Source organism: Pseudonaja textilis, chromosome 2, assembly GCF_049901715.1.
Source record: "Pseudonaja textilis isolate UNSWEBS1 chromosome 2, rPseTex1.2, whole genome shotgun sequence".
Lineage (NCBI taxonomy): Eukaryota > Metazoa > Chordata > Lepidosauria > Squamata > Elapidae > Pseudonaja > Pseudonaja textilis.
This window is the reverse complement of record NC_141991.1, coordinates 88,910,312-88,935,333: the sequence shown is the minus strand read 5'-3', so window position 1 is coordinate 88,935,333 and position 25,022 is coordinate 88,910,312. Positions and strand designations below refer to the sequence as shown.

Sequence of the window (25,022 nt, the reverse complement as noted above, 5' to 3'; positions counted from 1 at the left end):
ATATTAGATTAAACAAATAGATTATTTCAACATTGTAAAATAGATGCTCACTATCAACATTGTATTACTGGATTAATACAACTTACAATAGCTCATCACCCTCACGGTGATATGATCACAGCTCAGATACTTAGCAACAAGCTCACATTTATGATGGTTTCAGCACCTTGTAGTCACGTGATTGCAATTTTCAACCTTCTCAGCCTGCTTCCAACAAGCCAAGTAAATTGGGAAGTCTAATTCACTTAACCATGTGATTTGCTTAATGACCATGATAAAAATGGTCATAAAATTGGATCTGGTAGTATGATGCCTTCCATTACCAGTTGTCATAAGTTGAGAACTACCTGTTTCTGACAGATCAAAGCATTTATACTTGCAGTGTTTCTCTGTAAAATGTCTGGTTTTGACCACAGCTTGCTGCTCTGTGTATTTTTTTAGGAGTTAACGTCCCTGACATTCCTTGTATTCCAATGCTGAGGCATCTATACCTGAAGTGGGTGAGGCTTACCAAACCACAGCCTTTTAAGGATTTCCTTTGCATCAGCTTACGCACTTTTGTCATGAGAAATTGCGCAGGTAAAAGCAGTCTTGCTGTTTCAAACGTTATCTGGATTAAAATGTGTTATGGTACAATTTTCTAAACATTTCAAGCATTTTAAAGAAGTAGATTATTCTCCAAATAGTAGTAATGTAATGTCAATGTCAGTCTATGCTCCAAATCTGATTAATACTGATTCAGTTGTTAAAATTGCTGTTCCTTGTTCACAGTTTGAAAATTGAAGTAATTTTTGTCTGATAAGTTGTGTCAGCTGCCTTCTCCTGTATGACACAAGATTTGGTTATGTCATTTGGAGGTAAACAGGGAAATTTTATCCCATATATCCAGGAATAACCTACCAAGACTTTGCAGAATTACAAGAATGTAAAAATGTATGCAAAATATCTTTGTATCTACACGGCCTACAGGCCGAATACATCACGTGATGGCCCCGCCCCTGCCCGGTTTAGCGAAGGGGGAAAAAGTTCCGATACATCACTTGACACAGCTGTGACAATATGAGTTTGACACCCCTTATCTATGCATTTTCTGCATATATATGAGAAGTAACAGTTTTGTCACATGAATGGAAATGCTTGAAATATTATTAAAGTAGAAAGTATATGCTAACATTTCTATGCTTTTACTTAGCTACCTCTGGATCTGAATTACATTTTTTCTTTCTCCGGTAGGACCCACAAACTCATTGAAGTATGTTCCCCTGGTCACTGGCTTAGCTTCTGCTCGAAACTTGGAACATCTAGAATTGGTTCGAGTTCCTTTTCTTGGAGGTCTTATTCAGCATGTTGTAGAAGACAGCTGGAGATCTGGTATGTAAATTCTTTGGAATTAAAAATAGTTTTTTTCCATTATTTCTTCATCTTCTCTTTCATAGAAATGAGTATTGGTAAAATGTTCAAAGATATGGGTTACTTTTAATATAAAAAAGATACTAGGTGCATTTGAACATACAGAATTCTTATGTTTGAAACTTAAGGAGTTAATTCTTCCCTTTGGGCTGCTTAAGGCAGGGGTCCCCAACCACCAGGCCGCGGACCGGTACCAGGCCGTGGATCATTTGGTACCGGGCCGCAAAGAAAATAAAAATAAAATAAAAATGGCGGCTTTCTTCGCCTTCGGTGAATGCTGCTGGGATCAGGGATCAAGGACACAAATGAAAGAAGGGGAGGGAGGAAGCAACCAAAGCCTGTCCTGCTCTCCGGCTCAGCGGCTTCGGTTTCCTCCCGCCTCGTTCCTCTCTCAGTCGCTCTCTCGCTCCTCCACCAGCCCAGGAAGAAACTGCTTCAAAGAAGCTGGCAGGGTGGCTTTTCCTGTCGGCGCAGCTCCTCCGAAGCGCCCGTTCACCCCCACCCCGCCGCCCACGGTTCAATCCAGTGCTCCGTTCTGCCTGCCTTCGTTTCTGGTTGTTTTGGAGTAGCTTTGGCTGAGAATAATAACTATTCGCCTCTTTTACTCAGCCGAAGCTGCTCCGAAACAACCAGAAACGAAGGCAGGCAGGCAGAACGGAGCACTGGATTGAACCGCGGGCGGCGGGGTGGGGGTGAACGGGCGCTTTGGAGGAGCTGCGCTGACAGGAAAAGCCACCCTGCTGGCTTCTTTGAAGCAGTTTCTTCCTGGGCTGGTGGAGGAGCGAGAGAGCCGACTGAGAGAGGAACGAGGCAGACACCTGAGGGATAAGGCTGAGGGAGGGAGGGAGACAGACACCTGAGGGATGAGGCTGAGGGAGGCAGGGCTGAGAGGCGGGGCTTCTCAACCATCCTGCAGGGACTTGTCCTGAGCCGCGGAGACAGCCGCGGGCTGCCGCCGCCACCCAGCGCTCAGTTTTGAAGGCGCTCCTCAGCCCGGCGCAGTTCCTGAATCTGCAGCTGAAACCCTCCTTTTTAAATGTCCCAGTAGAAGAGAATATCTGTCGCTCAGGGTTGCAATGAGGAGGCATTGGCGCTCCCTGAACTTGGTGGTTTGCTGGCAGACGTTTTATTACCCGACTAGGTAACAACATCAGATGTTATCTAGTCAGGTAATGAAACGTCTACAAGCAAACCACCAAACTTGGACTCCTCCCCTTCCCCCCCTCCTTGAAAAAGTGTCTCCCCCCCCTCCCCCGGTCCTTGAAAAAGTGTTTCTGCGTGAAACTGGTCCCTGGTACAAAAAAGGTTGAGGACCACTGGCTTAAAGGATAAAATGTTCTCTTGGTGAACATGTGTTTGTGAGAGGTTCAAATTTGTTACAGTTAACTGTTGAAATAACAATAAAGCAACATCTTTATGTTGTTGGAGAATAGTGCAGCTGTGGGGACTCAGATCATGGGAGAGCGGTAGAAATAAGTCCCTACCCCCAAAGGGTTAAATATATTAGAAAAGAAGTTTCAGACAGAGATTGCAGTGAATGATATGTACTGGGATTGTTTGACATACTCAAACGGGAAAAGGTTTGTCAATATTTGTCAATATTTAACTGTTGAATTAATTTTTTCAGGAATAATTCCAAGTGCTTCATATATTCCAAAGCCACATATTTTCCAATACTGATTCTTATCTGTTAAGTAATAGTAGTCATACACAATGCTGAAATAGAAATAAAAAAAGTTTGGGTTTTCAATTTAGCTTTCAACATTATATGATTACTGCTCCTGAAACACAATGGAAATTATTACTTTTTTGTTTATTTTTTGGATTTTCAGGGGGCTTCAGAAATTTGCACACTATAGTTTTAGGAGCTTGCAAGAATGCTTTGGAAGTTGATCTTGGCTACCTCATCATAACTGCTGCACGAAGGTAATTGTCAACAGTCTTTTGAATCTATTTGTTGGTAAATTACCATTATCTAATCTCAGTTAGTCACTGGGACCATCTTAATCTTCCGAGATTTTAGACTCCTGCTAGAGCCCATCTCATAGAACATCTTTACCAGAATGTGTGCTTTGGGCTATTCTATGCATAGTTTTTGTGTGGTGCTGATAATGATGTGTGGCTTTGTAGTTGTTGATTGGGGTGTTGATGACTGGCTATTAAGTCTTGGCTGTTGTTTCCTTGTGCTGCCAGGTCCTTGGCTCTTAAGTACCTGATAAGCTGGTGGTAAATTAGAACTCCAGTTGATTAGGGACTGTTCCCAGGCTTCAGTCATTATCATAATTACTATTCTGTTTACCATTTACCAATACATGCAGTTTTGTTTATGCCTTCTTAAAAGCAGTGTATTGCTTTTTGCCATGGCTTGTTGTCTATTTACTTAATTCATGTAATAAATATCATAATAGATGTTACCAAGAAATATTGATGTAATAAAAGTGTTCTGTTGTTGGTTTGCTCTGAAAACAAGGGTTCTAATGTCAATGGACTCACATTAACATTTACTTCCTTCTTTGGTTTTCATTTTTTTCAGATTGCATGAAGTACGAATTCAGCCTTCCCTAACCAAAGATGGAGTATTCTCTGCACTAAAAATGGCAGAATTGGAATTTCCCCAGTTTGAAACCCTACATCTTGGATACGTTGATGAGTTTTTGTTACAGTGTATGAAACCCTTCACTCTTTCTGTTGGTTATCTATCAGCAGCTAGGGTAGATCTGGATTTTATTATTTGCCTAAAAGGCGTACAAATGTTAAGATATGTTCTTGTGTAATCTAGAGACAACCCTAAAGTCTTGGTTGTTCATCAAACTTGCTTGGGACTTAGAGAAGGAATCTTGATTATAATAGTATGTACTACAGTTCATGGCTTGGACAGCATTTCATTTCTTGAGATTAGCTCCGGAAAACTCTCTTTACATTATTGGGAATTTCTCTTTTAGAAATTAAACCTTGGTCTGATGAGACCATAGAATGAGATAATGTGCATAGATCTTATTGCAAAAAATATTGGAAGTTCTCATTTCCTGAAGAAGCATGTGCAAAGGAAATAACCGAAATATATACTGGTCTTTTTAGCAATAATGTATGGTAAAGCAGGCTTGCACAAATTGCACAGTACCAAGGACCAGATTGATATCTTCAAAATAATTATGGGTCACAAAGGAATACCTAAGGGGCCAGTTAGCTCTTTGGCAGCTAACAGCACAATGACAAGAGCAAAGCTGGCAGTGTCCATGAAACCTAGAGGTACTAATGTGCCTTTTGAGGTGGACATTGATGTGAAAACTAGCTGGCAGCTATAGATCCTTCTTATGGGCAGTAACATTTGGTGGCAGTCAGCTGGTTATTTTTTTAAAAACGTGGCTTGCAAGCTATACATTATGCAAGACTGGTAGAGTTGTACACTTAGCTTTATTCCTTTGTGTAGGAGAATAAGGAAATTTGCTAAAGTTTTTTTCACATAAACTTCGTATCTGTAGCTTCTAATGGAATATTGGTGTTTCATCTTACTGATTTTGTATATCTCAATTTTGCAGCCCATTATTTTGTCATATTTTTAACATTAATAGAATAATTAATTATGCCAGACTTGATTGTTGGTGATGTATTTTAAAACAGAAATAAAGTAGGGGCTGGTTAAAATTTAACCTTAGCATAGTTTGCTAAGTTAGCTCTTACAGATCAGTTTGTGATTATTAGAAAGCATGCTTTTGTTTTGCTATTCTTGTTTTCTAAGATCAAGAGGTGAGTTAATGTAGCTGTGGCCAGTATTCAGACTGCATCGCTGTATAAAGTCATGGGGGGAAAAAGGTTCTTTTTTTTCTTTGTCTGTGTCTAGGTAAAATGATCAATGCAGATCTAGTGAAATATGGATTAGCTGATGTGGTTGAAAATCCAGGCATTATCACAGACATAGGAATGAAAGCAGTAAATGAAGTCTTCTCTTCTATTAAATACCTTGTCATATATAACTGCCCTCATTTACATAATCCAAGTAGCTGGATCACAGGTATTGTATTCACTAACATCTGGTAAAGTCCCTCAATAAATTGCACATATCCTCTCCTTAAATAAATGGATTATTTTAAGGAATTATTTTTGTTGTATATATGTCAACTTTGATGTCTGTATGTTTTTATCATGTCAGCCTATATGATTGATCTAAGAAAGCCATTTCATTTTAATTCATATGGTGCTACCGGAACATTAACATTGTTATTCTATACATTTTATTCTTTTTTTGTAAAATCTAAAGTGGCTTATAATACAATATGATAAATTAGTCAAAAATTAAAACCATAAAATCACAACAATTAGGGGAAGAGTAAATGAACCATAGTGGTTGTAATGAATACTCATGTGATGATTATTTGTATGAGGACTAGAGCATTATCATTTTATATTGGATATATATTGTAAAATACATAACCAAATATTTAAAAAAAATGCTAGAGGTATTTCTATACAGAGTTAATTGTATTCAGTGCACATGTAAACCAAGCAGAGTGTTATTGAGCACTCTAGTTCCTAAATACTAGTTGTAGTTTCCAAACCACTTGAGTAGCCTCATAAAATATTTTAATAAAGTACGTTGAATTATTTTATGAAAAGCTATATAAACTTGCCGGCATCGTAAACCCCTGGTTACAAATGTAGAAGGGTGTTGAATGCATTCCTTGAGCATTAAATGGATACCCACTCATGATTCAATGAGTAATACCTACTCAGTTCATGAACAGAGGAAACTTTTATTCATGAAAGCTGTGCTAATGGAATTTTATTAAAACCTGTAGAGTTTAAACTCATTGTGATCAGCCACAAAAGTATATATATTTTTCAATGTTCCCGCTCTAGGCTTCTGAAATAATTACTATTAGTTTCCAAGATGCTTGATTTGTTATTTTTCTGTATTTCACCTGTACTGTAACAAGGAATGTATTTTAAGGGAATGTAGCAAGAAATGTAACAAAGGGAATGTATTTTAAGTTTGAGAGGTGTGGAGTTTGTTTTAGTTTAATAGTATTTATTATTCTGTGTAACTAGCCATCTGTGAAAATGGGGGCTTTCAGCAAAATGTATTCATTAGAATAACTGGGAATCCACTTTTGGAATGATAGCTGTGAAGAAGAAATCCAAATTGATATGGTCAAAGAGGAATAATTATTTATTCAAACTTGGAAAGTATATTTAGGAAAATATATTGTGATAAGCCCATTTGTTTTTTCTGTAGATCATTCAAGATGGACTCGGCTTTTTGATCTCACCCTGGTGAGATGCCATGCAATAAAACTAGACTCTTTTAGTCAGTTTATTGAATTACTACCAAGCCTGGAGTTTATCTCTCTGGACCAGATGTTTCGGGAACCACCCAAGGTGAGCATAAAAAAATAACGTTAAGTTTTGAAGTGTGCACCAAAACCCACTATATTAAGCTTCTACTGAGCGCTTTTAAATTGATAACATTTTATTTGATTAATGGATGGAATTAAAATCCTATGCAGGCAATCACCTGCTCACACAAAGGGTAAGCCTGAGCTAAAAACATGAGCCTTCCATAAGCTTCATCATAATTTTCTGTGTTTTCCTGTGTCCTGTTTTTTGGTAGTTTTTCATGCAATAGAAGTGTGATAATTTGAAAGAAAAAGTTCAAAGCAGCAAGAATGGCCGGAATCTGGGAACAGGACTGGTGTGCACTCCACATCTCAAGTCAGATTAATTCTGCATAATGATAAGACATAAGTGTTGAAAACTAGTTCAGTATTGCAAGTAACAATAGAAGTATCAAGCAAGAGGCTGATTATAAAAATACAGGTAATCCTCGGGGTACAACAGATCATTTAATGACTGTTCAAAGTTACAGCACCCCCCCCCCCCAAAAAAAAAGCTATTTCCAACTCTGTTTCAAAGTTAAGAATTCTACAGAATGAAGAATAACTGGGTGGGTTCTGTACAATATTTAATTTTGTGGAGATGCCATAACATGCCCATCTATCAATTCCCCCTCCTCCCCACAAATATCTTGCACTGCCATGTCCCCCAAGACATTGGACCCACCAGATTCCAAACGGTCCTCTTCAAGGGCTCTCAGAATCCTTCACTTATCTTCTGAAGGTCTGCAAAACTCAGACTGGGAAGGCATGGGCTACTGGACAAAATAGCTTCATTGTCAGCAAAGCCAGGTCAGGTTATAATACTCAGGTTTTGCTATCCAGCATGAGGAGGAAACATTTATGCTTTGCACAGTAGCTCAGTAAAAAAGCTGCTTTTTTGCGAAGTAACTCAGCAAAGAAGCTTCAAAGAAGCTGCTTTGTCACTTTTCTTAATACTTAATATTAAAAAGTATTATTTACCCTCATATTAAACCAATAATATAACAGATAAAAGAGCAGTGTTTATACAGACTATCATCAAGAAGGGCTTACTGCCATTTCAGAAATATTCAGTATTCTCTGGAGAAGAGCATTGAAGTATCTAGAAACGGTCACTTTGTGTTCAAATGTCAGTTTTCTTGTGATCTTTGATTAATACTATCCTGGCAACTTTTGTGAGTTGCCAGTCAGTAAACCTTTAATGTATTTCAGGGTTGTGCTCGTGTAGGTCTGAGTGCAGGTACAGGAATTGGAGTTTCCTCTGCTTTGGTGAGCAACCAGAACTCCAACAATGAAAACGACAATAATAATAATCACCAGAACAATAATGCCAATATTCACCATAATAATCACCAGCAACCAAATGATCAAAATGAAGAAAATGAATTGCGACAGGAGGAACAGATGGAGGAACAGCAGAATGCAGCAGATGGTAAGTTTTATTAATAATTTTTAACATTTTTTTAATAATGTGGTTGAGTGTCTATATATGGTATATAGGCCACCAATAAGGAGAAAAGTATTGTCCTCCCCTTCCCGGGAAGTTTCACATCTTACTTTTTCTTCACTTTTAATTTTTATCACTAAATTAATTCTTTATGCTCAGCTTTTTTTTCTCAGCCATGCCCAATTTTCAGCAACTGTCTGACAAAATCCCTACAGTTTTCTTGGCAAGGGTTTTTCAGAAATGGTTTGCCATTGCCTTCTTCCTAGGTCAAGAAAAAGTGACCAGCCAAAGATAACCCAGCTGCTTAATTCTTAAGCAGGACTAGAACTCACGTCTCCCAGTTTCTAGCCTGATGCCTTAACCACTGCACCAAACTGGCTTTCATGCTATACTTAAAAACCTGTACAATGTATCTATGTTCATCCTTGCGTCTGTTGTGTATGTAAATCCCAAAGTGTCCTATAAACAATTTATTTCCCTTTTGCTATACAAGTGTGCTCATTAAGCTATAATAAGCCACCATTTACATAACATGCATTTAGTTGGCATCTGTTACTATCAGCTGCCATTCTGAACTGCTTCTGAAGTGTTAACTTTGCAGAATCTTTCAATATTTGTGTGTGCTGTACAATGTGCTCCTTCAAGGCAGTGTTAATCTGCCAAGTTTTCTTGGCAGGATTTTCACCAGTGATTTGCCATTATCTTTTTTTTTTTATGAGAAAGTGACTGGCCCGAGGTCACCATTGATCACAGTTTCCTGATTTATAGTGCTTTAACCACTGTACCAAACTAACAATCCTTTTCATAGTATGATATTTATAAAGTGACTGAAGATAGGAACAAAAAGAAAAACAGGGGGGAAGCTTTTTCCAGACTTGATGGAGTTCCTGTTTTGAACTAATATGCTGAAGAGTGCCAATGAACAGGCAGAAACCAATTCAAAGAAACTACAACAAAGATGGAAAGAGTATATTGCAATTCTGTACATTAGCGTTATCAATATCCAGAATACCTTAGAATATTTTCTTTACTTTTTAGTAAAGAAATATTTTTAGGAATTTTTAGTGTTAGAAGATGGTTAGTTCAGCACTCTAGTTATTACCGGTTATTACCAGGTTGATAATAGACATGGGGTTAATTACAACTACAGGTTCACTGATAGAATATTTGAAAGGCCACACTTCATTCTGGAGGAGGTCTATTTGGATAATTACTGAAGCTTGATACTGAATTTGATGTTAACATAATCACACAGAATAATAACTATTAACATTCCCTACTGCTTCTCTTAAACAATGAAGAACATATCAATTTAATCTATCACACATAATGTTCTAAAATTATCCTTTTTCATGTTGCATCAATGTTCGTTCTTATTTTTGACAAGTATGATTTTTACCATTGAAATAATACCATTTAATACAAACTTCTTATTTTTGCTTAGTAGGTAATATAACTTAATATTGTCTTTAGATTACTGTAGAATTATAGGATTTTTTTTTATTGTAAGCATTCTTATCTTTTAATTTGAAAGCTACATTTTCTCTCTCAGATTATGTTGTACAGCACAACATGGAAAGCCTCCATCAAAATTTTAAAATGCCCCATTAGTTATTTTTTGAAGTTTTTCCAGGCTTAAAGTGATGCTGTTCCACTTAGAACATTTTTATGTTTTTATCTGGATCATTCTTACTTGTTTTTACAGCACTGAATGAAATAGAGGAGGTTGCACAGGAAGATGGGGTGGCTTTGGTGGAGAGCCACAGTGAAGCAATTGCAACTAATCAAGCACTTCTTCCCATGGAAATAGATGAAGAACAAGCAGGTAATTTTTATGGCAATTTCCTTCTCTTACTTACTTGTTTTACTGGCTGAATCCAAATCAGTTGATTGCTGTTAAGGTTCACCAAGATAGTATTACTATTAGGATAAAGTGTACAGTTTAAAGTGGCATAGGTTGACGTTAAACATCTAATATTGACATTAGTTGATTTCAAATACTAAATCAATTTTCAGTACAGTAATTGTTACATTACTTTGGAAATAGACCATTGAATTGATTGATTGAATTGATTAACGGCCATCAAGTCAGTTTCAACTTCTAACAACTACATAGATTTTCCTACATTGCTTATGTGGAGGTTGAGATTCATTGCTAAAACTTAAGTTTATATATTTATTTTATATTGCATTATGCATATATATAATAAGTTCATAGTTCTAGCACAGTATGAACTTTGGATTTCAAGCTTGCATTGCTGCCTGGTATACCGCATTAACCTTGTTCTGACTGCCAAAACACTTTACTTGCTACTTTGCTATTCAGTTGAGATATTGTTATGTATCCCTTTCCTTCAGGATTGGTGTTGTGCAGAGATACCTTAGAAATTTGGTTTCTAAGGTAGAAAACATTACTTCCAACCAACAAGAAGGCTTTTAGTAACCGCTGGTTATCATTGCAGTATCTTATAGCTTTCATTTTTCTCTCTCTTTTGCTATATTTATGCAACAGAATACATTTTCATCATTTTACAAATATATATCTGGATTAATCTATTTGCATTGTATGGTACTAATTGATTGTGGCAGGAAGGAACTAGTAAAAGATTTGGAGAACACCAAAAAACAAAATCTAATTTGCCTAATCGTATGAAGGACTCAGACTAGAGAAAAATTGGAGTCATGTATTCAATGTGACCTCTCAATAGTTTCCATGTGGGAGTTCTGAAGGATTACTACCCTTGTATATGCAGCTCTGAATATTATCAGGGCCTGAAAAAAGCAAGGAACCCATTCACACCAATAGTTGTGTTTACATTCATGTGGACATGCGCATAGCTCCCTTCAGACCTCCCACCTGAATGGTTGGAAGCATGGTGAATCTGCTTTTCTTTAAGACTTCAGTATGTTCAAGTGAATGTCTAAAGGAAGTTTGTGAAGCATTCCAGCTTGATACAAAACAGAGTACATACTTGTTTTTATTCCCATCTGTGGTGTTTGAAGGGAACTTGAAGAAGAAGAAAAAACAGATATATGGACTGTGGAAACTCCTCTGGGTAGGTATTCCAAACCATGCTACAAATCCCAGCTAGTTTAGATACATGTTTGAATCAAGGTGAGACATGCTCATTGAATAATCACATGAATAATCATATGAATAATTGAATGTTGATGTTCTCGTCTTTTTCAGGACCTAGTGGTCTTCAACCTAGTGTAAACCTAGCACCTATTACAGTCCATGATTCAGACAGTGAAGACGAAGATGAAAACATGGCAAGCTCAAGATCCTGTATCACAAACAGCATTGCACAAAGTTACTCAGATGGAGAGGAAAGAGTTAGAGATCCAGTAGAAATCCAGGAACCCTTAGGTGAGAGTTTTAATTTCCTAGGGTACGTAGAAAAATGGTTTCTGTGTTACAAAATGGGTCTATGTAGTGCTTCAAATTTTTTTGAAAAGAGAAATTTTGAAATAAAACATTTGAAAACCAAATGAACCAGCAGAGAATACATAGTACCCGGCTCAACAATAACTAAGAAGGATCTCAGAATCCTACCGTGTTTCTCATATAATAAGGCCGGGTCTTTTTTTTTTTTTTTTTTGAGCCCCGAAAAAATGGCTAGGCCGTCTTTTGGGGGGTGACTTAATTCCCCCCCCCCCTTGCATCTTCAGGCGGGCAGCAATGACTTGGATGTTGACCTTAGCATTGGTGGGGCACTTCATATCGGGGTCAACGCAGGCAGCACCATATCCAGGTGTGCAACAAAAGTACTTCCTAACGGCAAGCCCCCCCCCCCCACCATTCCTCTCCATTTCGCATGTTTTAATATAGGCCTTAATTTGGGGGGAGGGACTTAATTTCATTTCATGCCTATAAAACATGCTGGGACTTCCTATTGGGGGAGGCCATATTGTTGGAGAAACAGGGTAGTAGACAGTCACTTAAATATGAGCCACCAATGTGTTGTAGTTGCCAAAGAAAGCCAGTGCACTCCTATCTGCATCAACAGAGGGATAAAATCATGTGAACTGTCAATACTGCTTTATACTGCACTGGTAAGACCACGCTTGGAATATTGCATTTGGTCACCACAATATGGAAAAGATGTTGAGATTCTAGAAGTAGTACAGAGAAGAACAACAAAGATGATTAGAGGAGGCTAAAACATGCAGTGAACGGTTGTGGGAACTGGGTATGTCCAGTCTGATGAAGAGCAGGATTAGAGGAGACATGATAGCAGTCTTCCAATATCTGAGGTTTTGTGGTTTTTATCTAATTGTGCATTGCCAAAGTCACTTTTGATAAGGGCAGTTACATATCTTTCATTAATAAATAGTAAATATTATAGCTTTTGAAATACTATTTTAATAGGATGTTCACACTTTTTCTAGAAGCAGAGTATACATACAGCTTTGATTGCCTTAACAGTAGCATTGTTCAATAAAGATTCAGAATTAATATTGGAGTACAGTCTATGCACTACTGAAATTCTTCTATTAGATTAGTTGTAAGCATTAATTGGGCATTATAGGGCACCAATTTTTAAATCAGCAAACTTCAAATAAGCTGATTTAAAAATGTCCAAAATTTTGAATTGTAGCTGCTATAGTGTTGCTGTGTAGCCATACTGCTGTTGTCACATGATCATCTTTCCAACACTTCCTGCCAATTTGTACAAAGAAAATTAATAGCCAAGCGACAGGAAGTTGGGAATTGCTTTTGTTTTTTGCCTGGAAATTGTTTTCTGTTCTTTTGCCTTCTTGAGGCCATTCTCTTTCTCTGGTTAGGTAAGGAAATGTCTCTGAAATGATGATCCAGCAGGTTATAGATTGTCTAGTTTGTTTTAAAAAGATTTAGAATTACATCCAATCATGGATTTTGAGTTACACCCAGTCATGGATTTTGTGTTTAACTATAGTTTGGAATTTTAAATAAATAAGGCAGGATATTAAATCAAAGTTTAAGGGATTAAATCATACTGTAAGTTCTCTTAAATTTTTACATAGGAAGACACTGATTTAATGTGGCCATTTTCTCTCTCCTCTTGGGTTTTAACGAGGTGAAGGGAATGTGCTTGTTTCAGAATTTATAGGGTTTATATGCAATAATCTGAACTAAGCCATTTGGTTTTACTGCAATTTGTAAAATTCTCATGGTCAAATTTGTTTCAGAATGATAATCTGACAGATACACAATTCCTTGCAGAATTCTATTGTATTACTATCAAGTATATTTGTTTTCTTCACTTTTTTTGGAAATAACACATACAGTACACTTAGCATTTTTGTTGTATAAACTGTAATAGTTTTTGAAAAGGATGGTGAAATAGGTAATCTTGGTTGTTTCAAACCCTGACTATTAATATTTACTAAAGTTCCAAATCCCTTAACATTTAAACTTTACATGGGTTTTTGGGGAGGCATAATGACTGTTAATACTTTACTAATTTCAGGAAGTTTTTAGGGTTTCATTACCCAAACTAGATAATATCACTAGCACAGATATCTACAAGAAAGCATCTGAAGAAAACAACCAAGCTCCGAGAGCATCAAAGATTTCTCATTTCAACCTTGAGCTACAAAAATTACAACTTTACTTTTCTCACCTCTAACTGAAATTTAGTGTTTCCAACAGAATAATTTATGGCCTTTAAATTCCAAAGGCCATTTGTTAATTGAAATAAACCTCACTCTCTAAAATTATGATATTTTTTAAAAAATGTTTTGATAACTATGGCAGTCCCAATTGAAATAGTTACACAAGGACTCATGCTTCTCCTACCTTGACAAACTGCTTCTCCTTCAGCTCTCCCCACCCACCCATCTCTACCCTTTTGAATCATCCTCACTCTACCACCTACCTCTTCTGGCCTCTGCTATTCCCCCGTTGACCTTTCGTATCTAATTCCTATTACTACATAGCTTTTTATCCTGAGTTTTCTACTCTAGTCAGCCTAAGACTTATATTTACGTGTACTGTGTCCTGCAATTGTCTGTGTTGCAGTCTTTGCATTACTTTATATTGCTCTTCTGCTTTTCCAATATTTCAGCAGTGAGTGGTAAAGGCAAAGCTCCACTGCGGAAAAGAGGTAGTGCCAGTCGGGTGAAACTTTTTCTTTCTGAGGAGAGCAGCTGTGAAAAGGGTTGTCAAGTCACCAGTGAGCAGATTAAAGCAGATATGAAAGCAGCCAGTGATGTGACCACCGAAAAAAATAAAAACAAAGATTGTAACCCAAGCTATGGTGGGGACACTGGACCTCCAGAAAGCTCATCCTCTGCTGCTTCTCAAAGCCTGGAAGATGTCAGGAAAGCAGATAGCTCCACTGAGTCCCTTTCTATAGCTGCAGAGGATTCTGAGAAGTGTCTCTGTAGGAATGAAGATTCCAGGGAACGGGATGATGAAGATAATTCTTTATGCTCCAGGTGTTCCTGCTATGTGCCTCAGAGCCAGCAAAAGAGAACTAATGGTGCTTCTGATGATGAATGTCCATCTACCAGTGGAGCCTGTGGTACAAATGGGCCACCTGTGGGGGGAGCAGAACTTTCTCTGAGAACATTAGCAAACTGTGATTCCTCAGGGGAAGCCAGCAATGAGAGGATGAATGAAGGTGTCTGTGGGACTGCTAATGAGGAGAGCAGTACTTTACAGCAAGCAAGGTTTGAAATGGAATACAATGAAGATTATCCTCGTAGACCTTTAACAAGAGCTAGAAGTAGACTTTCCCATGTGCCTTTGGTGTCTCAGCCAGGTAAGATTACATTATGTAAATTATTGTCTTGTATAAATTGTCTTGCTTTGTCACCCTAGCTCCAAAGGAGTGTAGAATACAAAAGTTATATATTATTATATTAGCAGTAATGCGTTCTTAAAATTATTATCCCAATTCTTGTATTAACAGATCTGCATATGAATAGAAATGGAAGAATGAAAGCTGCTATGGAATGACATTTTTGAGTTGATTTCATATAGGAGTCCTATTATGGTATTGCATTGTAGTTCTATACTTGTTTTCATCAGTATAGTTCTTTCAATGATATTCTCTAACCACTTTAATATTCCCACAGAACCTGTACTGTACCTTCTCTAAGAATTCTAGCAATGTTAAACACCTTCCCAATAAGGTGAATCGAGAAATACTGTCAGCATACGAAAGAGATATTGTTAACTATGTTCTATAGTCAGTTCTTCAATTTAAAATATATATTCAGGGAAATAAATACCCAAGGGTAATTCTTGCATGTTTCATCTTTCTTACATGATTATACTATATTTTAATTATAATGACAGTTGGAATTCTAAATGTCTCTGTCATTGTTTATGTGGAACTCAAATGATTTCTACCACAGTGATTGTCATTCTCACGCCGTTGCTTTATTGCAATTACACAGGCAGTAAAATAACATGTATGTTTCAGCTATACAGATCCAAAATATGAACTAAACAAAACAAAAGGAAATGTAAATCCTAATTCTGAATTCTGAGGAGAATTTCCTCTCCTCAGATATGTGTTTCTTTCACTGTCAAGCTGTTCGCAAAAAGCCACATTGTTTTTTTTATTTGTATGTATATACATAAATACTCATATGCACATATACATAGCTTTTCATCAGCATTTCCAGGGCATTTTTGTTTTGAATCATATCTGTGATGCTACATCTGGGCTTGTAGAATTTACTTTTATTTGTAAAGTGACATAATGAACAGTTAAATCTCTTGGGAAGTGCTACATCCAACACTATGGCAGGTATTATCATTTTATTATGAAGTAAATATTGGTTAATTATTAGTTATTCTGTATTCTTTCTGTAATCAGAGGTTTAATATGGCAGTTTCATATTCTCTCATCCATGAACAGATTGAAAAATTTAATCCTGAAAAGTAAAAAAAAAAAGTCTGCATTACCTATCTTACACCTAGAAGCATATTTTATTTAACTGTACAGTACACATCTAATCCCATTTGTGCAAGTCATATTTAGAAAATACTATGCAGAACTTTTCCTGCTTTTCTCAACAGACTAAATGAAACTTAGTAAAACTTCAGCCTATTATTTGTGTCATTTTAACACCTTTTATGGTTTTCTAACACTTTCAGTGATGGACAGACTTTAAAATAATTATGTCCCATGTTTAGGAATGCTAGAATTGCAGTTCAGTAACATTTGAAGAGTCATGTCCTTATCCTTGCTGTACTTATATTATGCAAAGCTAGAAAATTAATAGTTTCTATTAAGGCAGAATCACAGTTGTTGATATCACCTATCAGACCTTGGTTGATCTTGAAAGATTTAAGTAGAGTCAGGTCTGCTTAGTCTCTCCTTCAAGTATTGTTAAGATTGTCAGGGATTTCGGGATAGATTGAAATGTTTAAAAAAGCATTCCAAAAGAACTAATTCTTAATATTTTGTCACATTCACTAGTTACTGCCCACCATTCTGAAACTGATTTTGGAATCTTAATTCTGTCTAGAAGTTTCTAAAGAAATCTTCAAGATATATCATTATTGTCAGTATTTTAAAACTGTCACAACTGTAACCAATCATTTATTTATTTTATTTGCCTTCTCAGAAGCAGCCAAACCAAAATCTCGACATTCAGTGAAAAGAAAACGGACAGCTGACAAGTCCACAAGCACCAGTGATCCTGTGATTGAGGATGACCACATCCAGGTGAGTACTTTGGGTCAGAATTATGGACAATCAGTCATATTAAAGATGATTGAAACTTGTGTTTTCTAAATATATTTTCTTGCTAAGTGGTTTCCATACAATTTACACTTTAGTCTCAGCCAGAGTGGCCAGTGTTTTCCAGTTAAGAACATTGCAGATGCCAGGAGCGAAGGAGAAAAATTTTCTAAGAAAAGAGAATTTCAGATATAGATCCCCGTTTTCAGTGCTGCCCACAATTTCTCACCTAACATTAGGTTTTCTGGCGATTAATAATTTGACTGGTTAATTGGTTTGGCATGATTCATGTAGCAGTTTTTAACTCTTAAAAATAAATTTTCTAGGTTTTGACACTAAAATCAAAAAACCTTGTTGGAATCACCTTGACCAACTGCGGCATAACAGACCTGGTGCTGAAAGACTGCCCTAAAATGATGTTCATTCATGGTATGTACACTTTGTTGAAGTGTGAGAAATGTTCTTGAAAATCTGATGGCATTGATGGAGTATTTTTAATAAGCTGAACCATAAATGTCTTTTAAACTTCTATAAACATGCTATATTGGAGGAAATCAGATCAGTAATAAAATATAGAATCATGGAGTTACAAGTGATGGTTTAGGTCAGTCTCCTCAGTACAGGAGCCCAGGTTAATCCAGTTGCTTGAGTACATTCCATGAAAGGGTATCTACTGCTTCTCTGGTTATTTGATTACACCATATGGACTAAATGCATTTAAATTATCACTCATAATCTCTAGTCCTAATTAAATACATAAAGAGGCTCATGGCATGTAAATACTTAAAACATTCATACCTTTGTGTTGCCCTTGATGATTCTTCTAGGTTGATGATTCCAAGTGCCTTTTCAAAACAACAACATGCAAATTAAGCCAATTGTCCATGCTAAACTGTTCATAAAAATGCCATTGGCAATCTGGGTTATTAAATGAGTAATTTTTTATGTGTACTTGTTTACTTTGTTGCTTTTCCCTTTTAGCCACCAGGTGTCGTGTTCTTAAGCACTTAAAAGTAGAGAATGCACCCATTGTCAATCGTTTTGATTATGCTCAGTGTAAGAAATTAAATATGGATCAGGTCCTAGATCAGATACTCCGGATGCCTCCAGAGAGAAACCGGATTATTTATCTTCGTCCAATGCAACAGGTAGGTGGCTAGCTTTCACTTTCATGTATATATATATACTCCGCTATTTTTTCTTTATAGCATAAGACTACTAGCATAAACTGACTTTAATGGCATATTTTAATTGAAATTTTATTCATGTTGATGTTTGTTGCACCGTTATATCAGTACTTCCCAAACCTGGGTAAATTTCCCAAAATGGGTGCATGTCTTTTAAATAGATGTTGTTTCTCACTTCTGTAAACATGCTTTGTTGGAGGAAATCAGATCAGTAATAAAATATAGAATCATAGAGTCTATGATTTTTTGGGGGGTGAGATTAATGACACATAAATCTATTGCTCATCACAACAGGGGCATTTAAATTATGTCATGTTTAGTAAAATAGATTCAAAATTCTTCAAAAGTATTCTTATTATGGTGAAAATTAATGAAATTATTTGTCTGCAGAAATGTATTTTGCTATTCTTACAAGCATGTTCCCCGTTTTACAGGTAGACACGCTGACTCTTGAGCAAAAAATATTTAGTGGTCCTTATCCATATCATATCTGCGTCATTCATGAATTCAGTAATCCTCCAAATGTTCGTAATAAAGTCCGGATTCGCAGTTGGATGGACACAATAGCAAATATCAATCAGTAAGTCAGCTAACCAAGTGATCTTTATTGCCAAAAGTTTGTGTTTCTGTTTGTGAGCACATGCATTCTTCAAAATGGTCTTGCGATTCAATTGAATGGGTCAGAAGACTTCCAGCTTCAGGGTGACGGTATTGATTTTTTCAAATAAAACAGTTTGGTTCTGATCTGGCTCAGGTAGAAGAAGCCTGAAATAGTAATGGCAGTCTTTAAAGTCAGAACAGAAAGATTCTGTTCTTTTGGAGTTTTAGAAAGAATAGTAGTAGTGGTATTATTATTGTTGTTGTTACAATAATATACAAAAATGACAGTGTACACAGCAAACAAGATAACTGCGTTGGGTTTCGTATCACAAATCAGTAGTCGAACACTTCCCAGGCGTTTAGGACTGCGTGGTGTATTGGCAGATTATGCGAGCAGATCCCAGTAAGGTGGCCTTCTGCAGCTGACCAATGGGGATTTTGTCAGCTCCAATTGTTTTTAAGTGCTTGCCTAGGTCTTTAGGCACAGCATCCAGTGTGCCGAGTACCAATGGAGCCACCTGCACTGGTTTATGTCAGAGTCTGTGCAGTTCAATTTTCAAGTCCTGATATCTGGTGATTTTTTCAAGTTGTTTCTCGTTGATTCTGCTGTCACCAGGTACGGCAATGTCAACGATCCACACTTTTTTCTTCTCCATAATTGTGATATACGAGATATTGTGTTCTAAAACTTTGTCAGTCTGTATTCGGAAGTCCCACAGTAGTTTTGCATGCTCATTTTCAACCACTTTTTCAGGCTTATGATCCCACCAATTCTTTGCTACAGGCAGATGGTAGTTGTGACACAAGTTCCAGTGGACCATCTGAGCGACTTTGTTGTTTGTAGTCAGTTTGAGCTATTGTCTTGCAACAGCTCAGTATGTGACCGATGGTTTCATCCGCTTATTATTATTATTATTATTATTATTATTATTATTATTATTATTATTATTATTATTATTATGCTTCCCAACTTGCAATGACTCTAAGCACCTTACAACAAGCAAAGAAATTACAATCAAATTAATAAAAGCATAAAGGTTAAGTATAAAACATGCCATGCATGATGAAATTAGGGATCTCACACTTCCTTGCCAAAGTCCTGGGTGAAGAGCCAGTAGATACATACATTCATGCATACATGTACCATATCATTTGTGTGTGTTTTTGAATGAATAGATACCTATATTAATAATTCTTTCAGCTTATATTTTATACATGGAGTAAGGTTAAATCACACTCTAGCATAGCTGTACTTGTTATTTTATTGCCTGTAAGAGTAGTCCACAATTTGATTCCCTTATGTGTTCTGCAATTACCTTGAACGTTTACTTAAGTAATGATGCGTCTAAATTTAATGAATAGATAAAATGTATGGGAGTTGAAAACCAACAACTGACAACCAATGAGGGAGGCTGGGAATCATAAGAGAAGCATCTAAAGAATGTCAGTTTGGGAAAGTCCTATTTGTAATTTCAACATCTTAGGTCGTTTTTGATAAATATCTCATTTATTTTCATATGCTTTCTTCATTTGGTCCTTCAGAGAGCTTATTAAATATGAATTCTTTCCTGAAGCCACACGAACAGAAGACGATCTAAAAAAATATACAAGATATCCCTGGGGCAGAGATATTTACACTCTAGAAGGTAAGTATTACAGAGACCTTGAAAGCAGTTATAAACATTTCTTAAGAAAAGATTCACATTATAACCTATGTGTTAGACAACAACAAAAAATAGCTCATTCCAGCTTTAGAATTGTTTTTAAAAAAATATCATTTACATTTAAAATTTAAATTATATTTATATTTAAATATAAATTATATTTTAAAAAGTAATTTATTTTTCATGATGAAAATGTGAAATGTCTGCAGGAAGAAAAATTTCAGTTGACATATAGATAATATGCATTTGGTATTGCAAATATTTTGATTTCCTTAGTTCAGTATAGTTCAGCATGGTAAAATGACTGCAAAGGAGAGGAGCAATTTCCTTCCAGTGGCAGACTTCTCTGTGTTAAAAGGGACGAGTGGCACAAGAATACATAATGTAAGGAAAGTATATGTAAGCCACGTTTCATCTATAAATGTGTGGTCAGATACACAAAAGAGGTGTAACTAGTATGTCTCCTCATCCTATTGTGTATATCTTGCAAATAACCAAGTATATCTGTTATTTTATGAATGCTGTTCATCAAAAGTCTAAGACAGTTGTAGGCAAGACAAGTTTATTTCAATTGAAAAAAGAAATCCAGAGACCTGTTTTCTGGCTGTTCTACTGTAGGTGTTGTAGATGGAGCTCCCTATTCAATGATAACTGATTTTCCATGGTTGAGGTCCCTGAGGACAGCTGATCCTAATGGGTATGCAAGATATGATTTTGAAGATGATGAAAAGAGTAAGTAAACCTTTGAGTACCCTGTGTTTACCAGGGAACCTGAAGTATTTATACAGTAACATAGTTTCATTTTAAACAAAAGTGTAATATGTTTACAGTGTTACAGGGAATGTCTTTACGTATGTGTTTCGTATTGTTGTATTTATGCAATTGTTTTAAATATTTCCATAGCAGTAACACAGAGTTTGAAGTGTTCACTTAGGCTATGGAGTCCCTCTATTTCAAAATCTAGATCAAAACGTCCATATCCACAGTCGATGATTGTCTAAACTTGGCTTGAGCACAGCCTGTGAAAGGTTCTCATCTGGTAAATGGATCCATAGTGAACTGCACTTAGGATGTTTTGGCTGCAGGAACTGCCTTTCTGTAATTTATATCCATTATTCTATAATCTGACTTCTGGAATGTTAGAGGATATTTGCCCTTCATTATGAATCAGGCAAGCTCATTTGTGAAGGAATTGATAGGACATGTGTCCATATTGTAGAATACCATCCTTGCTAGCTGTTCACTAGCTGGCTTTAAAGCATCAGTTAAAGCAAATTTTGAAATAGCTTTTCCAGTCGGCTTATATAATTATGTGTCTTGTCCTGCTTGGCTGTTGGGGTATAAGTTGACCTTCCTAAAGAAGTCAAATCTGGCTGCAGCAATCTATGGCTTTAGAATTAGATGAATTTGGATAATTTATATAGGAGTTTCTGTGGCTGGTGCAATATGAAGTCGAGAATATGAGGATTGTTAGTTTTGGATAAAGAACACAGATTTGTTTTTGAATTCTGCATAATATCCTAGTTTTTTTTTAACTTGATAAATCAGTTACAGTATTTCTAAGTTTTTTTCCTGTAGCAATATGTCAATTATGGATTTTTTTTTCTCATTGTTAATTGAGAAAGCAATTTAGAGTACTAAAATGTAGGAAGGCATTCTAGAGTCTAGACTGTATTTGTATTTTTTCAAATTCTGTAGAGGTATATATAAAAATATTTTACATAGCATATTGGTTTCAAGTGCCATTGAAGCTTAACAGGAAAGGAAAAGGTATAATCAAGCTGGACTTTAAAAGGACATTTATATATATATATATATTTCATAATTGCATCAGCTGCTTCAAATCATAATGTTATTAATTTTTTAGTGGCAAGCTATTTTCATGTGATAGATTGTTAAATGTGAATGTTGATGCCTGATGTAGCATTTATTATGGATTTGCTTTAAATTGTCATTCCAGTGACAATTGCACTTGTTTCCTTTCTCTTTTTCTTTGCATCTAAAACTAGCTACTATTTATGCTCCCCGGAGAAAAGGACAACTGTCAGCAGATATCTGCATGGAAACGATAGGTGAAGAGATCTCCGAACTCCGTCAGATGAAGAAAGGGGTATTCCAGAGGGTAGTTGCTATCTTCATCCATTACTGTGATGTTAATGGAGAGCCAGTAGAGGACGATTACATCTGAATGCATCCAACTGCAAGCTGTCTCAGGTCTTCCTGTGTTTTGACTGGTATTGCCAGCACAGAAACTAGATGGATTTCACCCACTGCTGTAGTGCACTGAGAAATCTTTGAATTTGTGTGGTTCCCAATCACCTCAACATCTATTGGACGCTGTGTAGTAAATGTATCAGGAGAAGTTGCAGTGAATGCCGAGGACCCTACATAAAAAAAAAATCCTCATGAAGTTGACTATATTTCATATGTTTATTATGAGGTTTAATTCAAATTTTATTTAAATGAAGGCAGTTAATTACGGCAAGGCAAAAAAAAATTGAATTTCTTAGCTCATTTAATTCATAGCAGTATTTTTGTTGGTTTGCCAGAAGCAAAACCCTACGTATGCTGTGTTCAGGAGCCACAGGAATCTTTTAATCTGTGCCTTCTTTCTCCTCCTCCCCCCTCCCCTTACACATCTGAGAGTCCATTCTGAGTAAATCTGTTGAAGAGCCTTTGAGTCTTGTGCATTTTTCAAGGGGTAGTGAAATTGGAAGACCTTAAACCAGTGACAAATGGCAGAAGTGGAAAGAGCAGCCATGCAAGTGATTTATAGAAAACTATCCTAGAAACCAAACTGAAACCAGCCTGAGTGTTCAAATGAAAGCACAAATGGGCTAGAAAGGTTCAAGGCAAATAAGCAATAAACTAATAAATGAATTTCCTCTCTTTCAGTTTTCTTTTTCAGTACATATTACTTTCATGAAAGATGCAAGCCCTTTAAAAAAAATTAGTCCACTAGTTTTCGATGTGTGGCTGCTCATGTTACTTTTGCCTAAATTCTGCGATGCTACTTTTTACATCTATTTGATTGGATTTACCCAAAACATGTTTCATGAGTCCATTTGGTATCATATTTATTTTCAGCATCTTCTGACAGGGATCGAAAAGTCTGAAAAAAATAATATATTGTGTAATAACTTGTATGCTTATAACTAGTATCATAGAAGTGAGCTAAACCAAATAATATTGCCAATAGTTATTGTCCTGTCAGGATACTTAATTCATCTGAAGTTTATAGTAATTTACTATATCATAAATAGATTAACGTTTTGTTGAATTTGTTCCTATTAGGTTAATGGATGCAACGTTTATTTCTATTATAAGAACAGTCAAAAAGAAAATTGCATTTCAGTTCCATTGTTTAATTGATATGTTGTGAACAGGGTGTTGTGAACTCTGAAAATGACAACATATTCCTTCTCTGGATGGCTTGAGATAGTTAAAATAGTTGCATAATTAGGTATTTTAAAAACAAGATTACTAGTTCTCTTGGGTGATATATTGACACTGAAAGTCACATAATCAAGGTTCAAATAAAACACCCATTGCTTAATAGCAGTTAGATATGAATAGGTTTCCTGCTCAGCAAGTGGAAATGTATGGTGATTGGTGTCCAATCGTGTTTTTCTATTATGTATGTCTCTAGAGAGCTTGTCTCTAGAGAGCTTATCTCTCTGCTTTTTCATGCTGGTCTGAAGCAATAATTATACTTTTTGCATTCATTAGTGCCACTGAGAAAAGGGGTGTGAAAGACAAGAATAAAAAGCATAGTCAAGGATTTATGTTCTATTATTAGTACAAAACTAAGCCCCGTGATGAAGTTGGCTTCATTTTATTTGTATTTTTTTAATTGTATAAACAATAGGAATTTGTATAGTTTTCTGAGTTGTGTTGATGTGAGTGTCAGTGTTTGCACAAGAGCATATACGTGTACTGATGTCATCTGAATCCCTTCTATTTTGTTTTTTATAAGAGCAATTAAAAGCATTGAAGTTTAACTTTTCAATGGTAACCTTTGAAAGACTGAAGTAACCATTGCAAACTATAAAATGATTGGTATTTCTTTTGCAAGCCTCTTGGATCTAAGTTCATGGTTGATATACACTGCTCAAAAAATAAAAGGAACACAAAAATAAGACATCCTAGATCTGAATGAATGAAATATTCTTATTACTTTGTTCATTACATAGTTGAATGTGCTGACAACAAAAGCACACAAAAATTATCAATGGAAATCAAATTTAGCAACCCATGGAGGTCTGGATTTGGAGTTACACTCAAAAAAAAAAAACACTACAGGCTGATCCAGCTTTGATATAATGTCCTGAAAACAAGTCAAAATGAGGCTCAGTAGTGTGTGTGACCTCCACATGCCTGTATGATCTCCCTACAATGCCTGGGCATGCTCCTGATGAGGTGGTGGATGATCTCCTGAGGGATCTTCTCCCACACCTGGACTAAAGCGTCCCCCAACTCCTGGACTGTCTGTGGTGCAACGTGGCCTTGGTGGATGAAGCAAGACATGATGTCCCAGATGTGCTCAATTGGATTCAGGTCTGGGAAATGGGTGGGCCAGTCCATAGCATCAATGCCTTCATCTTGCAAGAACTGGTGACACGCTCCAGCCACATGAGGTCTAGCATTGTCTTGCATTA

At 36.3% G+C, this 25,022-nt stretch overlaps 1 protein-coding gene across 2 annotated transcripts in view; it reads left to right on the top strand.

Annotated features, from left to right (window-relative positions):
- Window positions 1-24,365, top strand: part of FBXO38 (F-box protein 38) — a 29,727-nt gene extending 5,362 nt beyond the window's left edge. Inside the window, exons 6-22 of one of the 2 annotated variants that reach the window (XM_087924554.1) lie at window positions 442-579; window positions 1,234-1,371; window positions 3,243-3,336; window positions 3,944-4,074; window positions 5,252-5,422; window positions 6,644-6,786; window positions 7,995-8,214; window positions 9,935-10,054; window positions 11,420-11,599; window positions 14,283-14,978; window positions 16,798-16,898; window positions 17,240-17,342; window positions 17,895-18,065; window positions 18,539-18,680; window positions 20,243-20,346; window positions 20,983-21,096; window positions 22,374-24,365. In XM_087924554.1, coding sequence (XP_087780680.1) covers window positions 442-579; window positions 1,234-1,371; window positions 3,243-3,336; window positions 3,944-4,074; window positions 5,252-5,422; window positions 6,644-6,786; window positions 7,995-8,214; window positions 9,935-10,054; window positions 11,420-11,599; window positions 14,283-14,978; window positions 16,798-16,898; window positions 17,240-17,342; window positions 17,895-18,065; window positions 18,539-18,680; window positions 20,243-20,346; window positions 20,983-21,096; window positions 22,374-22,552 — 2,945 coding nt within the window. In that variant the 3' untranslated portion in view covers window positions 22,553-24,365. Of the gene's footprint in view, window positions 1-441; window positions 580-1,233; window positions 1,372-3,242; window positions 3,337-3,943; window positions 4,075-5,251; window positions 5,423-6,643; window positions 6,787-7,994; window positions 8,215-9,934; window positions 10,055-11,419; window positions 11,600-14,279; window positions 14,979-16,797; window positions 16,899-17,239; window positions 17,343-17,894; window positions 18,066-18,538; window positions 18,681-20,242; window positions 20,347-20,982; window positions 21,097-22,373 lie in introns of both variants that reach the window. The other variant, XM_087924553.1, reaches the window with a different exon arrangement.
- Window positions 24,366-25,022: the final 657 nt, after the last annotated feature.